The sequence below is a fragment of the Triticum dicoccoides genome, chromosome 7A, assembly GCF_002162155.2.
Source record: "Triticum dicoccoides isolate Atlit2015 ecotype Zavitan chromosome 7A, WEW_v2.0, whole genome shotgun sequence".
Lineage (NCBI taxonomy): Eukaryota > Viridiplantae > Streptophyta > Magnoliopsida > Poales > Poaceae > Triticum > Triticum dicoccoides.
The window spans coordinates 319,329,960-319,347,863 of record NC_041392.1 but is presented as its reverse complement, the minus strand read 5'-3'; the positions used below and the strand labels follow the sequence as shown (position 1 = coordinate 319,347,863).

General features: G+C 48.0%; 1 protein-coding gene across 2 annotated transcripts in view; it reads right to left on the bottom strand.

The window, feature by feature from the left end:
* LOC119328924 (glutamyl-tRNA reductase-binding protein, chloroplastic-like) overlaps nt 1-10,018 on the bottom strand; it is a 50,502-nt gene extending 40,484 nt beyond the window's left edge. Inside the window, exons 1-3 of one of the 2 annotated variants that reach the window (XM_037601916.1) lie at nt 9,607-10,018; nt 8,610-8,690; nt 6,169-6,273 (exon numbers count right to left, since the gene is read on the bottom strand). In XM_037601916.1, the coding sequence (XP_037457813.1) occupies nt 6,169-6,273; nt 8,610-8,690; nt 9,607-9,978 (558 nt within the window). In that variant the 5' untranslated portion in view covers nt 9,979-10,018. The remainder of the gene's footprint in view (nt 1-6,168; nt 6,274-8,609; nt 8,691-9,606) is intronic. The other variant, XM_037601917.1, reaches the window with a different exon arrangement.
* Nucleotides 10,019-17,904: the final 7,886 nt, after the last annotated feature.

The following is a 17,904-nucleotide window of genomic DNA, read 5'->3' as shown; positions in this document are numbered from 1 at the left end:
CTCATGCTTGCATTAGAACTGCTACTGCTTTATGTATAATCCTACTCTGATGCATAGCCTGTTTTTGTTACCTGCTTTCATACCTTACCTGCTTATTCTAAACTGCTTAGTATAGGTTGGTTAGAGATCCATCAGTGACCCCCACCGTGTCCCAGTTGCCCTGCTTTGTGTTCGATGACTCGATCAATGTGATCGACGTCCAGGCCCAGACACCGCACATCACTTTCCCCTTTTGTTGCTCGACTTTGCAGAATTACCATCGAGTGCCGAGGATGGAACCTCATACATCACTCCTGATGAGATCTCTGTAGTGTAGCTATCCGGTCGTGGTCATCGAGGGTGATTTCCTCCTTAACCACTTCCGATACGGCTCTGTCGTGCAACCCCTCAAGTGTGAACCTCGAGGGTGGATCCTCTTACGTTCACCTTGATGATTACATCGAGTGGAATTCACCGAGGGTGATTCCTCGGGTTTTCCCCTTGGTGTTAGACACACAGTTACTATGGTTACTATAACTTTACACTGAACCATGTTACTAAAGACGGGTCGGCCCTGAGGGGTACCCGCGCGAGCTTAATAGCGAGTGATGTGGAGTCGGGTTGACCTGGAAGGTGCCCGCGAGATACTTACGAGGCGTGGCCGGGCATTCTTAGCCCTTGCCGCAAGTACTCGAGACGGGGCGACGAGGTCACATCTTTCGTGAGTCTCTGCTCGTGACCGCACTACCAACACACTAACGGTTTGGATATTTGATCCGAGGGGCCTCTGGCCTGATAGCACTAACCATCACGTGGGCATTGTATGGGCGTTCTGTGTCGTATGCATCAGCCGAAGCTTAATAGTCATCAGCGACTGAGCGGCGCACGCCGGGTTGGACTGGTAAGCACCTGCCTTTTTGAAGGAGGTAGCTAGGCCTGCTCACCGGCCGCGTACGCAACGTGCAGGAGTTTCCGGGGAGATGGCCCATGACCCCTGGGGGCATAGGTTTAGTCCGGCGTGCTGACCTCTCTATTAAGCCTAGGTCGGGTTGCGGCGTATTGTTTGGCCGAGGCCGGGCATGACCCAGGAAAGTGTGTCCGGCCGGAGTTAATCGAGCATGGTGGGTAAGTTGGTGCACCCCTGCAGGGAAGAAAACATCTATCGATAGCCTGTCCTATGGTAACGGACACTTGGAGTTGTATCCCGATCGATAACTGGATACTTGAGGTGATAACTGGATAGTATGGCTTTGGGATTGCTTTCTCGCAGGGAGTCAGAGAAAGGATCTCTGGCCAAGGTTGTTAACACTACTACTACTTTACTTTATGCTACTCTTATCTCTTCTGATGCTGCAAGATGCTTGGAGTTGCTTGAAGATGCTAGTCTTCGATAGGCTAGGCTTTCCTTTCTCTTCTGGCATTCTGCAGTCCAGTCCACAGATATAGCCCATTTCATTGATACTGATGCATATGTAGTGTAGATCATTGCTTGCGAGTACTTTGGATGAGTACTCACGGTTGCTTAGCTCCCCCTTTTCCCCCTTTCTTCTTCTTTCCGGTTGATGCAACCAGATGTCGGAGCCCAGGAGCCGGATGCCACCGTCGATGCCTACTACTACGTGGAGACCGTCGACAACCAGGAGTAGTTATGAGGCTCCCAGGCAGGAGGCCTTGCCTTTTCGATCGTAGATGCTTTTGTGCAGGCCTTCTTAAGGCAAACTTGTTTAACTTATGTCTGTACTCAGATATTGTTGCTTCCGCTGACTCGTTTGTATTCAAGCTGATGTATTCGAGCCCTCGAGGCCCCTGGCTTGTAATATAAAGCTTGTATTATTTTAATTTGTGTCTAGAGTTGTGTTGTGATATCTTCCCGTGAGTCCTTGATCTTGATCATACACATTTGCGTGTATGATTAGTGTACGATTGAATCGAGGGCGTCACAAGCCCTTACAACTCCGGGCCGACTTCTGGGGAGAAGATGCTCGTGTGTCGCAAGCCGAGAACGACTTCTTGGCCCTGTCCTTCTCCACGGAGGAGATCGACGAAGCGGTGGGAGCAATGATGATTGACACTGCGCCTGGCCCGGATGGCTGGTCGGTCGCGTTCTTTTGCCGTTTCTAGTCTGCGCTTAAAGACCTTTTTTACGAGATTATTAATGGTTTTGCATTAGGTACGGTAGACGTTTCGCGCCTCAACTTTGGTGTCATCAGCCTCATCCCCAAAGTCAAAGGGGCCGACACTATTAAGCAGTACCGTCCCATCACTCTTATTAACGTGCCTTTCAAGATCTGCTCTAAGGCTTATGCGACCAGACTTGCCCCGATAGCGCAGCGCCTTATCGATCGTAGTCAATCCGGTTTCCTCAAAGGCTGCAACATTCTCGAAGGGCCGGTAGTGTTGCAGGAGATTGTCCACGAGCTTAAACACACTGGGCAGCCGGCCGTGCTTCTTAAGCTCGACTTTGAGAAAGCCTACGACCGCGTGAACTGGGAGTTCACTCGCGAGGTCCTGACTCGAAAGGGATCCGAGCGAGGCTTTGTTCACCGCATCATGCACCTGGTCTCGGGAGGCCAGACTGCTGTGTCGATAACGGAGAGGTTGGGAACTTCTTTCGCAACAAACGAGGCCTCAGGCAAGGGGACCCCTACTCGCCTCTGATCTTCAACTTTGTTGCGGACGCCCTATCAGCCATGGTTCATAAGGCTAAGGACGCCGGCCACATCCGCGGTGTTGTTTCTCACCTTCTCCCGGGTGGACTCACGCACCTTCAATATGCGGATGACACCTTACTGCTCTTTGAGCCTGACGATCATAGTGTAGCCTCAATCAAACTCATTCTCCTTGCGTTCGAAATCATTTCTATCCTTAAGATTAATTTCCTTAAGAGCGAGGTGATTGCCATTGGGTTGGACCCTCTCCTCGCTGCCCGTATCGCCAACTTGCTTAATTGCAAGCTAGGGAGCTTTCCAATTAAGTACTTGGGCCTGCCTATCTCGGATAAACACATTTCTATCCTTGAATGGGAACCCCTGTACGGCAAGGTGGCGAACCGGGTTAGCCCTTGGCGCGGCCGGTTCCTCTCCTCGGCAGCCAGGCTGATCCTGACTAACTCCAGCCTCTCTTCCCTCCCTCTGTTCACAATGGGCATGTTCTTGCTGGCTGATGGGGTTCATGCCAAGCTCGATACCCCCCGGTCCAAGTTCTTTTGGGAAGGAACTGGGATCAAAAAGAAGTACCACCTGATCAAATGGACCGCGCTTTGCCGCCCAAAGAAATTCGGGGGCCTTGGGATCCTTAACTCCAAACTTATGAATGTCGCGCTCCTCACCAAGTGGATTTGGAAACTTTCCCAAAACGAGCAGGGGCTTTGGGCGGACATTCTTCGCGCCAAATACTTTCCTGATGGGAATTTCCTCACTTCCAAAGTTAAGGGCTCACCTTTTTGGAATGGGATCCAGAAAGTTATGCCAGCCTTCACGTTAGGAGCCAAGTTCTGCGTCAACAACGGTACCTCAATGCGATTTTGGCTAGACCATTGGTTTGGCACGGAACCCTTGTGGCGGAGTCATTTCGCTGCCTACCAATTAGTCACTAACATTGATATACTTGTGGCTGACGCGCTTCGCTTCAATCCGCCCGTTGTCTCCTTCAAAAGACCCATCCTCGCTAACGAACGAGCCTGTTGGGATGGGCTTGTTGCTGCTCTGGAGGGAGTGGTCCTCCGCCCTGAGGCCGACTCGGTCTCCTGGGCCCTCTCTCGCTCTGGGAAGTTCTTTGTCCAATCCCTTTACAACAAACTGACCGGGGGACCGACCCTGGACATAGCTAGGGGGCTATGGAAAGCATCTATTCCCCTAAAGATCAAAATTTTCTTATGGCAAATGTTTCGTGACCGCCTGCCCTCCTCTAATAACATCGCTCTTAGGAACGGGCCTTCCGATGGCTCTTGCATGCTATGCGGACAGCACGAAGATGCCAACCACATCTTTTTTAACTACTACCTTGCCCGCTTTGCTTGGAGTGCGGTTAGGGAGGCTTTTGATCAGAATTGAAACCCGCTCTCGGCTTCGGACCTTCGTGCTATCCTTGTCGCTCATAGGGGCGGTTTTGGGCGTGTGTTGTGGAGTTGTGTGGGTGCTTTGCTGTGGACCATCTGGACTACACGCAACATGATGACTATTGAGCACAAATTTCCTTCTCACCCGGCTGACATTATTTTCAAATGCCACTTGTTCCTTCAGACATGGACGCCGTTGGGGAAACGGCGTGATGCGGACCGGATAACGGAGGCTATGGAGCGGATCATTTGATCCAGATTGGCGCCCGCCACTAGCTTGCCGTTGGTTGCAGTCTTTTGGACTGGCCGTTTGCGCGCTGCAGCTTATTTCCATTTCCTCGCAGGCTTTGGCCGGTAGCATGTAACGTACCTTGGCTGTGGCCACTTTACTTTATGTTGTTCTGTGTTGAACTTGTTGGATTCTGCCTGTTTGTGGGCTTTATTAATTTAAAGCCGGACCCCTCCGGCGTCTTCGTTCTAAAAAAAAGCATGGAGATGAAGACGCGCGCACAAGGAACAAGAGTGGAGCTTCAAGTGGGGATGACATGATTTTGAAGCTGCCATAATGACGTATGAAGACTTGGACACAATATACAAGATGTCACTTCATGATTTTCATCCATAGTTTTCTATAGGTGTTGCGCCACCTTATTTTTGGGCCAGTCCCATGTAATTTCGAAATACCATATCATAGGTTGTTTTCGAGTTTGTATTGGTAGGGAAAACAACTTAGAAAGGATTTTAGTCTCACCTTGTCAAGGGTGGATGAAATTGTTTATTGTCTCACTATAAATACAGCCCTTAGGGTATCGTTTAGACTTGGGTTTTGTTTAGTTAAAAGTTAGCCATAGCAACTTTATGTACTTTGTTTGTGTCGAACAACCATGCCAAGACCATACAGAACCCCAACTTTCATCAATAATCATTATCTTTTATTTACAAAATTCAGATTGCAAATCTTAGTTCTTGCTTGTTCTTCGATTGCTTGCCGGGAATAGAGCTTCGTGGTCAGGTGGATCGTGGTCCGACATGGTCAATAACCTCTCGGAGTTGGTTTAGCGATTACTAAGGCGCAACATCATCGCATGTTTGTAGTCGAATCGTCGAAGTTGACTCCACAGAAATCAATAGTTACTATCTCATCGAAACATCAGGACAACTTTGCGCTATCGGCTCCAAAAGGCAAAATGAGGACCTCCAAGGGAAAGTGAGGAAGGTTTGCCAAGTACAAAAGGAGCAACAAGGAGGAGAAGAAGACGGCATCCATTGTTCAAAAGTGAGCAAAAGCTCTCCGCACGGGGTCCTGCACCCCCATGCCCACAGGGTCAAGCCATAAGCTCTTTGGACACCCCATGCCCATGGGACCCGTGTGCAAGCCCCCACCCCCCTTCTTGCCCACAAGTCTGCCTACGAGTAAATATCGGAATGTCCTTTGTACCCCTGACTTATGCCTCGTTCCCTAGGACCTATATAATTCGTACCTCCTTCATTTTCTAGAATTTAGCAAAGCATAAACTAGATCTTAAGAGCGCTTTGGTCATCTTAGAAGTTGGAGAAGAACTATCTCTCAAGACATCTATATCTCCTAGGGATTAGGGAATAACCACCCTTGTTACCCTTTATTTCCTTAGTTGTTCTTGGATCTAAGATGCATCTCTCGTATTGACTTCAGATTTGTAGATCTTGTCCTAGGTGTTGTTTCCCCTTTGCTTACCCTTGTTCTTGTGTTGCTTCCTCAAATCCACCTCCAAATCGTGAAGATCAGGCCACCTATGCGGTTTATATCACCAATGTTTAGTCCAGGATTTGGTCCACGTGTGGCCACAGTCCCACAATATGTGTGCAGTTGTAGGGATTAGTCCACCTTTCTTAGGGAGAAAAGTCATACTCAAACATATAAGCTCAGCCATCCAATGGTAGTAACTCTCGACCAATTGTTCTGCGTGAAGCCAGACTAAAACGCAACTGGGTTGCTACCCATATGGGGTTAGGTCAAAGTAGGGAGATCTAAGCAAGTTTAGAACTGGGACTGTTACAACAAACATGCTAGTAGTACTAGACTAAGGACCCTCCCTTTACTAACATCAGAATATGCGAAAACCCAAGTACTAGAAGAAATAAATGTGATCTACCTCGTTGAAGTCTTCCATGTGCAAGATCCGCTCTACAGATATTAGATACAAACGATCTTCATCTATCTCCTCCCCAAATTTGGTTTCCCACCTAGTAGACAGCTTCTGCGTAATTCAGTTCAGCACATTACAAACCATTAGTCCAACTACACAAGAACTGAACAATCTGCCGTTCATAATGCATTAAGTTTTGAGAGACTAGAACTGACAGAAACATTCCAAATAAACTAAATGCTAACTTTTTCAAGAAGAGTCCAGAATCACGGCCAAGCAGTTCGATTTGCTCGTTCAAATACGCCATAACATTATCATTATTTTCGAGAAAACGCAAGGTTTGCGGCTCAATAGAATAGAGTAACAAATTGCAAGCCTAACACTAGGCCGAAACAACCAACCACTCAAGATAAGAACACAATCGACTGTCGCAAAACATGCGTTACAACTGGATGTCATCCACACAAGCACACAGAACAGAGACCCCCAACACGAGAAGAGAGCATCTGACTCTGCGAAGAAGGGCAGAATTAGGTCGCTCTTGCATTTGAGGCGACATAGTTGATGACGTCGCAGACCACTGGCCACACACCGCCACGGGTGTCGAGGCCACGGTAACACCATATGCCACTTGCGTTATGAACGCCACACCACCACACATCTGCCAGCAGCCGTCAGTCAAGATCCATCGAGTGCCCCTATGTGACCAAGATGCCATGACATGGGATTCTCCGCAATCTGCTAGCCATGCCATCCATGGTATTCGTGCGGGTGTGATGCAGGCAGACCTACGAGCACGTTCGTCAACCTAGGGTCAGACAACCAAAAACAACACCTCAAGGGAGGGAGCGACATCGTCGATGCTGTCGGCATCCGATCCAACAAGCCATATCTAGGTTTTCACCCAGGATTAGACCACAAGGGACGGAGGTGGACTTGGGCTACTCAACGACTACGCCAAGGAGGAAACGACGCCCAAAGGCGTCGACATTGGCACAGACAAAGGTCATGCATGGCTTTTCTCGGAGCACCATGGCCACAACTCATGCATCAACAACAACCCTGCCAAGTCACAACAGCAAGATCCAATCTCTACCTACAATCACGCTCGCTAGATAACATGTATGGCCGCCACCCCGCCAACAGAGGCCAACACACGCCACGCATCAAAGATGAGCACGGACCAGCCACGACGCCATCCCTAGGAGCCAACCTGTGGCTAGAGGGCCCTTGCACTAGCCATCCCAGATCCACAACAAGGATGCCTAGATATGTGGTATGATGCTTGCACACACAACAACACCCACGGCCGTGCCAAGTAAAAATCAACGAAGACTACGAGGGAAGAGGACTAGCTGTGTGAATACGGGCGCAACGGGCAAGGTAATAAGGCACGCATCGCCGAACACTCGCGACACGCTGCCAATCACCATGTCAGAGCACCAACGAAGCCCGCCTCCAGTCGAGCACCGAGACGACGCAGCTACCTAAGGCAGTTACCATGCCAGGAGCATCTCCAACATCGCCTACCCACGCCGATCTCTCGCCGGTCGTGGACCGAACCAATGTTCTTCTTGTCCTGACAGCCGTAAGAAACCTCCTCAAACCAACTAAGCTAAATATTGGCTGACTACTCACCGTTGTCGATTTCCGCTCAGTCGACAAGGGGCCTTTGCAGCCACCATGCTCCCCTGGATCTGCCGACCACTACTAGCCAACCAGGAAAAAGGTTGCTCCTTTGCATCCATCATGCTTCCCAAGGCGAGGAGGGACATGAGAGAGGGGGAAGGAAGGAGGCAGCGGGGGCCCCGAGACTCGTGTCGGTTAGCCGGTCGACCTGATGTTGCCATCGGTAGACACGACTGCCAAAGCAAGGCCCGCCGCTCACCCTAGCCACCACAAGAGACGCCGCGCGGCAAGCCACGCGGCTGCCCCCGGCGACGAGTCCACGCCTCCCGCCCTTCGATCTGGGGTGGAGAGAGGCGGAGGCAGCGGCGTGGTGATTTTGGGGTTACATCCAAGGCGGGGAGAGGTGAACTAGGGGCGTTTGACTAGGGGGCGTGCAGCCACAACCAACAACATTCACCGACGCAGGAAGTCCATCGGCAACTGCAACGAGCTAAGAAACGCCCTGCGGCCGCCGTCATCAGTGCGGGCTTTGCCCGGCGGCCTCCTCCAGCAACAATGAGGGGGAAAGAGGGGCGGAGGATGCCGGCGGCGGGTAGGCTTTGGGGCGTCGCACGTGTCACCCAAAGGAAGAGGAAGAGGAGGCCCAAAGGAAGAGGAAGAGGAGGCCCGAGATGCAACCACGCCATAACATTATTGTGCCCAACATAGTATGTAAGCCCATACTTCTAGAGCAGAAAACTCCTTATGTAATCAACTGATAGTTCACAAGTGCAATGCGAAAATCTCCTTGGCAAGATGCGATAAAATAATTTTCTTACCTTCAGCTCATATTTATCACTAGGTTTAGTCAAGGCACCAAGAAAACTACATTGTGGTGTCCTGGCTCCACTTTGCCGAAACTGCAGCACCAAAAGTAGAAGAAAAAACGGTGAGTATAATATGAAGATGATACATACTTTAGATGTCAAAGTTAGACTATGGGCCCGATATGATTTCGTAACAAACTTACGAACCACAATGAAGCAAAACAAAAAAGTGCTTATCGTGAAATGCAGCAATAAAATCGAAAGCAGTAAAGTAGTTGGGAATTTGGCCATTGGTTCAACAACAATACATAAATCAAGAGATCACTTCACATTCCAAAAGAATGAGATCTGAGGAACAAATTCACCACAGCTACACGGCTACCAATAGCAGACCAAAAGTGATAAGTAGAATGAATCAAATATCACTGGACACCCTACAATGTGGGAACATTCTCAAAATGACAAGAATCTAACACATCAAAGTCCAAACTGACACGGGAAATTCATAGGGTCAAAGTTTCAACTGCAAAACATCTCTTAGTTATATCCAACACCAGATGACAGAACAAATATACTTCAATATAAGGGACGAAAAAAAAACATCAAGACAAACCTCTGGAAGGATCATAATTCTTGTTTTTTCAGTCACAGTGCAATTAACAGCGACAAAAATCGATTATATTCATCAGAGAAATTCTACAACAACAACAACAACAACAACAAAACATATAATCTTCGATCAAGTGTTGTCTTTCCAAAAAAGAAATAGTTATGTAGTTCTGATTAAGGGCACACAACTGCGTCTCCAAACTCTAGCTCGATATTCATCGCAAAATGAGCACCATGGACACTAGGAGCCTCCGAAAACAACATGACTTCGGTGTACTACTAGTGGGGAAATTATATCTTAACCCACATTTTATTCCCACGGGCCTTTGGTGGTCTTAATTGGCGCATAGCACGGTGGCGTCTTCGACTATGATGAAGTCGAACTGCCGCATTCCCTCACCTCAACGTGAAAACTTGCCCGCGCATCAGGCACGGTCACTCCCGCTGCGGCTAGGCAGAGCACGGGCGCGCCAGCGGCGTCGGCGACAAAACGAGCGCCGACACCGAGCGGCCAACCGTCGGCGCCCACGACGGACAGCGTCCCGGAAGGCGCGAGCTCAACCACCGTCCGCGCCACCTCGGCTGCCGACGGCTGGGTCCGCTGTGCCGACACCGACGATGCGGGGGACAATACCGCCGCGGCCTCTGCGACCACCCGGACTCCACGCCTCGCCGTTGAGACTGCGAGCGACGAAGCAGACGGCTTATTGAAGACGAGGGCGCCGCGGGAGGTGAGCGGCGAAGAGAGGAGGGAAGGAGATGTCAACGACATGGCGGAATTGGAGAACGTTTGGGTAGAGATTTCGTGGGGATATTGTAGGGGGTGAGATGGTAGAATAGGTCTCCAAACATTTTTTCCCAACGAAATTACGAGCGTTTTCCTTTTTGGGCGACGCTACGCGTCCCCTGACGGATAGCGCTAAAATATCAACCACCTCTCGTCCCATCCGATAAACACTGAATTAGGGCTCCTTTGATTCTAAGAAATTACATAGGATTTTTGGAGAATTTAAACCCTTAGGAATTTTTCCTGTGATGCTCGTTTGATTCGTAGGATTGGCATTCTTAGGAATTTTTTCATATGATTCATTTGTACTACATTTTGAAGGAAAATTTACATCCACTCAAACCTCTTTATAGAATTCCTTTGTTTTTGCTATGCTATTAAATATTCTTTCAAATCCTGTAGGATACTATGGGACATGTCACCCTATTCATACATTTTTTCTATTCCTTCATTTTGACAATCCTATGAATCAAAGAGGCCCTTAGTCATCAGATCTCCCCCAATCGTGCGCGTCCCGAATTGCAACAAGCCGGTTGTTGCGCTTCTTCCTCCGATAGTGTGAAGCAAACGGTCCGTTTTGTTTTTCTAATTTTCTGTAACAATATTCTGGTTGTAAAATCTTCTCTTCTCTAAATTCCTGCAACAAGACCTTTTCTTTAATTTCCTGCAACAAGTCTATTGTTGTAAAACTTTTTCTTCTTTGATTTTCTGTAACAAGACCCTCTTGTTGTGAAACCTATTCTTCTCTAATTTCTTGTAAGACGGGCTTTGTTATGAACCTCCTTTTCCCTAATTTCTTGCAATAAGTCAGCTTTTGCAAAACTATTCTCTAATTTTTTGCAACCAGACCCTTGTTGCAAAAATTGCAAACATACCTCCCGCCGTATCTAATTTTCTGTAACAAGATCCTTGTTGCAAAAATTGCAACAACAAAAATTGCAATAATATCTCATGTCGCGTCGCGCATTGGTACGGTCGTCGTTCCGCAACAACACCGTTGTTGCAGAAACTTGTTCCAAAGGTAGTACATGGCATGGCAGTGAACACAACACCGTATCTATTTTTTCACGTACAAAAAAGGTACTAGTAGCCAGTACTAACTACTAGTACATGGCATGGCAGTGTGTCTCCATTCTAAGAAATTATAAACAAATCAGTAGCATACGACAGTGGGCGTATGTGTAGCCTGAGAAAGAAAGAGCAGACAAAACGAGCAACGTGTTGATTGGTTTCGCGGCGGCGGGTGCGCTCAGGAAAAAAAAGGACGTTGCAGTGGGCTCCCGCCTAGACACGTGGTTGGCAGGGGAGGCGGCTGATGCCTGCGCGTTATCAACCGGCGGAAAGCGAGCGTTTTCCTTTTTTATTACTTCCTCTATAAACAAATCTATTCCCTCCGTCCGGAAATACTTGTTAGAGAAATGCATAAAAATGGATGTATCTAGTCTAGAACTAAAATATATCTAGATACATCCATTCCTCCGACGAGTATTTCCGGACGGAGGGAGTATAATACCTAAACAATTCATCTCCACTAACATATTTCTCTTGACATGCAACTTATCCACATCAACAATAATCATGTAGCCATCCACCTCAGCTAATCTGCCACTTCATCAATTTTTTCTTTTATTTTTTCTGTCCTCTCAGCCATCGCACGTTTTTCCCCGAGAGATTTCCCATCACACCTTTCCTCTTCCCCACGCCCGTGACCTCTTTCTTAACGCAGCGCCTCCTCTGCTTCCGAATCGCAACCTCATGGCTTCTCCCCCACTTCATCTTCTCCAAATTATTTATTAAATCGTGGCAGTGGAAGGGATGCATCTCTTTATTTAGCGATCAATTGATCACATCAGAGCTATGAGGCGGAGAGGTCAAGGTGCAGACTGGTGCCGAGGTGGAGCGCCGGCTAGGAGCAGCGACCTCCTCAGTGGTCATGTTTGATCTGTTGGCGTCGCTGCTCGTAGCCATGGATTCCTCCTCCCACCGGTGACAGCATCAGGCCACACCCCGCCGCAGACTGCACCTTCCTCGATCCGGGTACATTGGTGAGAGAGCCCAGCGGGTGTGTTCCCCACCATATCCCGCCTTACGTGGCGAAAACAGAGCGGAATTGTCCTGTCCAATAATCCTAGCAGACAACCATGCCGACCCCCGCGATCGCTGGAAGCACGACAAGGAGAGGGGTGACTCCTGCCATCATCAAATTCTGAAGTGAGGAGTTGTGCCAGCCCCTTTTGCAACCGAGCTTAGCTGGCCTCGCTCCCTTCCCGAGCTTCCAAATTTCGCTTCAATGCAGCCCAAAGAAAAGGTGAGAAATATATGAGATTTTGTTCTGCTGCATCATTGGAAATTTTCATCCAAAATCTGCTGGGTGTCGTAGAATAGAATTGTGAGCATCCAGCATTTGATAAGGTGAGAATACTGTACTGTGTTTTTCTGAAGATGTTGTGTTCAGAACTTTTGCCATGGTATTTTGTACAAAGTCCTCATTGTTGTAGTTCAATTAGAAACAAGCAACTAATTGTGTTTGCTTAATTCTTGGTTAATCACAACAATAACCTACAAAAGCAAATAATTTTATTACCATGGTTTTGACGTCTTATCAGCTGATTGCTGTTTTAGAGGATGATGACAGGGAGACACCGGTGATAGCAAAATAATTCTTAGGATAATATAGCGGAAGGACCAAAGAATCAAGTACAGTACAAAGGTAATGTTGTATACTTCATGCTCTTATGGAGAAAACACGTTGACTGATTGATTCATCTATTCATCAAGCCGTCATAGTTTCATTCAGTTTGATGTGCACACTTACAGTTCGGGATATAGCGATTTTATACTAGAGATATTGATCAACAAGAATTCGTGTTATCTATAGCAATTGCAGTGTTCATGTATCACATAATATAAATCGAGTCGGAGCTGCTGGAATTCTACATTTTAATAGAATATTTCATATTTCTTTTGGTTTTCTTCTTCCTATTAGGCAAAATTAGCATATGCATGTATGGCCTTATATTAGCTACCTTACCACAATTTATTGCACCTTTCTTTGGTAGAAATCCATGACGGTCGATTCATGGCACATATGAACATCCATGTACTTCAAACAATTGGGTTATCATGTATATCCTTGTTTTCCACCATGGATGGTTAAACACTGAGAAGTTATATTGTGACATATAATAATGTAAGGATTTTCTGTAACCTGAAGCCCTCTTACTGGATTAGCTTCGAGAGGTATGCTGTTATCAACTTTGAAGCCCTTTTAGTTACAGAACGGTATATACTTTTGTTAAGCATGTTTTTCGTTCACTTGCATTTCATAAAATATTTATTAACTTGACTTGACATATATGTTCTTTTAGGAGGGAGGAAGGTTTAGATGTTCTGTATTGAGAATGTTAGTTGCATCTACATGGCTGTAGTGTATTAGTATCTCAGTTCACTGTCTTCTAATAATGATGGTTGCAAATTATTAGCAATCTCAAGTGCCAATAGTAGCAGTCATTCATGGGTGCCATTCAGCTGCTAAGACGGTATTGCTTTTATTCTAATGGTGTCAAAGTCACTACATGCAAAGATTTGTAGGTAATTGTGTGCTGAAAGTTTCTCTATAATTTGCTTGCATTCTTCTACGGTGTCACTTAATGTTGTAACCTGAAAGTGCACATAATTTATCGCTTCATGTTGTGTTTGTTTTTCATCTTGCATTCTGTTTGTCCTTCGCAAGTTAAGTTTTCATGCTTATTCCACTAAGGGCTATAGTTTCTCTTCTGTTATTCATGTTATCAAGATATTGGCTTATTTGAGTCTAAGCAGAAAGAAGCTGGCTGGCCAAGTTCATTCTTGATTAAAATGTTATACTATTGAGCCAAAACATGATAGGTATTTAGGGGCAGTGATTTTATGTTCGGACTTCGTTCACATGTATTTCAGGAGGGAAATTGCGCAACAAGAAATCCTTCTGTTTGATCATTAACTGTTCCACCACTATTACTGAGCTTCGTAAAGAGTCAAAATTGCCGATAGTTCAAGAGTTGTATTTTAGTTTTGATTGCACAGAAAGTAACCTACTCAATATTGCCAAAATTATCACATTCATACTTTGATGCAATATCTAAAAATTATCAGTCAAACATCCCGCAACAATATCCCGCAGCAACGCGCGGGGTATCATCTAGTATAAGAACGTTTCAACGCTCTTATATTTGTTTATAGTGGTAGTTGTGACGCCCTCAATTTAATCGTACACTAATCATACATGCAAATGTGTACGATCAAGATCAAGGACACACGGGAAGATATCACAACACAATTCTGAACACAAATTTAAAATAATACAAGCTTTATATTACAAGCCAGGGGCCTCGAGGGCTCGAATACATAAGTTCGAATACACAAGAGTCAGCGGAAGCAACAATATCTGAGTACATACATAAGTTAAACAAGTTTGTCTTAAGAAAGCTAGCACAAAAGCAACAATGATCGAAAAGGCAAGGCCTCCTGCCTGGGAGCCTTCTAACTACTTCAAGTTGTCAGCGGCTGTCACGTTGTAGTAGGCACTCTCGGGGTAGTGGTAATCATCAGTGGTGTCGTTTGGCTCCTGGAATCCGTCATCTGGTCGCAACAATCGGGTATGGGGGAAAAGAGGTAGCAAAGCAGTCGTGAGTACTCATCCAAAGTATTCGCAAGACTTACATCAGATCTAAACTAAGTATGCATCTGTATCAAGGAAAATGGGCTGTATCTGTGGACTAAACTGCAGAATGCCAGAAGAGAAGGGGAAAGCCTAGTCTATCGAAGACTAGCATCTTCAAGCATCTTGCAGCATATAGAAAAGTACAGATCGACATAATGCAAAGTAGTAATAGAGTTATCAACCTCGGCCAGAGATCATTTCTCGACTCCCTGCGAGAAAGCAATCCCAGAGCCGTACTATCCATTTCTCATTCACAATTCATTTCTCATCGCAAGTATCTAGTTCTAGTTGTATCGATCGGGATACAACTCCAAGTGTCCATTACCATAGGACAGGCTATCGATAGATATTTTCTTCCCAGCAGGGGTGCACCAACTTACCCATCACGCTCGATTAACTCCGGCCGGACACACTTTCCTGGGTCATGCCTGGCCTCGGCCAAACAATACGCCGCAACCCGACCTAGGCTTAATAGAGAGGCCAGCACGCCGGACTAAATCTATGCCCCCAGGGGTCATGGGTCATCTCCCCGGGAACTCCTGCACGTTGTGTACACGGCGGGTGAGTAGACCTAGCTACCTCCTTAAACAAGGCAGGAGCTTACGCAGTCCAACCCGGCGCGCGCCGCTCAGTCGCTGACGTTTATTAAACTTCGGCTGATGTATACGACGCAAAACGCCCATACAATGCCCACGTGATGGTTAGTGCTATCAGGCCAGAGGCCTCTCGGATCAAATATCCAAATCATAGTGGATTAGGAGCACGCGGTAACGAGCAGAGACTCACGATCGATGTGACCCCGTCGCCCCGTCTCGAGTACTTGCGGGAAGGGCTAAGAATGCCCGGCCACGCCTCGTAAGTATCTCACGGGCACCTTCCAGGTCAACCCGACTCCACATCACTCGCTATTAAGCTCGCGCGGGTACCCCTCAGGGCCGACCCATCTTTAGTAACATGGCTCAGTGCAAAGTCATAGTAACCATAGTAACTGTGTGTCTAACACCAAGGGGAAAACCCGAGGAATCACCCCCGGTGAATCCCACTCGATGTTATCATCAAGGTGAACATAAGAGGATCCACCCTCGAGGTTCACATTTGATGGGTTGCACGACAGAGCCGTAAAAGAAGTGGTTAAGGAGGAAATCACCCTCGATGACCTCGACCGTATAGCTATACTATAGAGATCTCATCGGGAGTGATGCAAGAGGTTCCACCCTCGGCACTCGATGGTAACTCTGCAGAGTCATACAACTAGGGGGGTGATGTGCGGTGTCGGGGCCTGGACATCGATCACGTGATCGAGTCATCGAACATAAAGCGGGGTAACTGGGACAGGGTGGGGGTCACTGATGGATCACTAACCAACCTATACTAAGTAGTTTAGGATAAGCAAGTAAGGTATGAAAGCAGGTAACAAAAACAGGCTATGCATCAGAGTAGGATCATACAGAAAGTAGTAGCGGTTCTAATGCAAGCATGAGAGGGAAAGAATGGGCGATATCGAAATGCTCAAGGGGGGGGGGTTGCTTGCCTGGTTGCTCTGGCAAGGAGGGGTCATCGTCGACGTAGTCGATCACAGGGGCAACATCGGTCTCGGGGTCTACCAGAGAGATGAGGGGGAATAAACAGTAAATACAGAGCAAACAATGCATCACAAGGCATAACATGACGATAGGCAGAGCTAGGGTTGTCCTAACGTAGTACTATACGTTGCAGACGGAGGGGATAAACATCCGAGGATGAATCCCCGGCGTTATACGAATTCCGGATAGATGAAAGAGAGGGGACGGTTCCATGTTCAGTATGCTAGGGGCATGTGACAGGTGAATGGACCGCGCATTCGGATTCGTGGGATTTTTATGAGCAACTTTCATATAGAAAACATTTCCATCGGGGTTACGGTTTTATTTCTATGATTTTCTAAAGACTTAAACAATATTCTGGAATTATTAAATTAACAGAAAAGAGAATATGACGTCAGCATGACATCGGAGTGATGTCAGCAGGTCAACTGGTCGGTTGACCAGTCAAACCAGACAGGTGGGTCCAGTGGGACCCACATGTCATTGTCAGGGGCACTAACATGGGGGTTTAGACTAACTAAATGGGTTAATTAGTGGGTGGGGCCCAACAGTCAGTGACTATTTAGTTAACTAACTTAATTAATGAAATAATTAGCATTTTAATTATTTACAAAAAAGTTTTAAATGACGCAGGCCTGCATGTCAGTGGTAGTAGCTGCCACATCAGCGCAGTTGACTTCAGTCAACATGGCCAGTTGGGGCCCCAGGCCCACAGGCAGTGACCCAGGGGCGGGCCCCGGTGTGCCAGCTCAGCGAAGCCGCTGGAGTAGCTCCGGCGAGCTCGCGCGCAGCGGCCAAACGCCGGCGAGCGTCGGGATTCGCCTACGGGGCACCAAATCGAGCGTCGTATCTTGCGTTCGAAAGAGGAGAGTGCCCCGTGTCTATGTACGGCGTCGGAATGCGCGGGGGTGGCCGGAAATGACAGCGGCGAGCACATCGGCGGATGGCCGGAGTCGGGCGTGAGAGGAAACGGCGACGCAGCACGCTAGCGAGTGAACTGAGAGGCCAGGGCGAGACGTCCGTGAGGCGGCGAATGCAACGGGCGCTGGCCCGTGACCATTTGGTCACCGGAGGCACGCCAGCGACGAGCACAGGCGGCGACGATGTTTGGGTGTGCATGGAAACAACGACTCCGGGCACGGAGAGCAGCAGCAAGTGGCGCGTTTGAATCCTACGGCTACGGCGAGCACGACTGCGAGCTCAGCCGAGCTCGACAGCGTCCGTGGCGATAGCAGCATCAACGACGACGAAGCTCCGTTTGGGCAAACATGGCGCGGCGGCTACGAGCGGCGACAGGCAGCGTAGAGAGGACGGGAAGGAAGGCATGGAGCTCACCGAGCGGTCACGAAAGACCCTTGGTGGTTTAGGAGCAGCAGAGTTGACGGCGCTCGTCGGAGACGCGCTGGGGATCCGAGGAAGAAGATGAGGCCGGGGCAGCGTCCGCAGGCACGCCGACATCCTGCGGCTCACCAGGGAGGCGTAGTCGAAGGAGGTGGAGCGAGCGGACACATCGGATAGGTGCGGAGGTCGCGAGTTCTACGGCGGCGAGGCCATGGCGACGCTCGGATGCGGTGGGGAACGAGGGGGAGTGCAAGGAGGGGTCTGGTGGGAGAGGGAGAGGCGGAG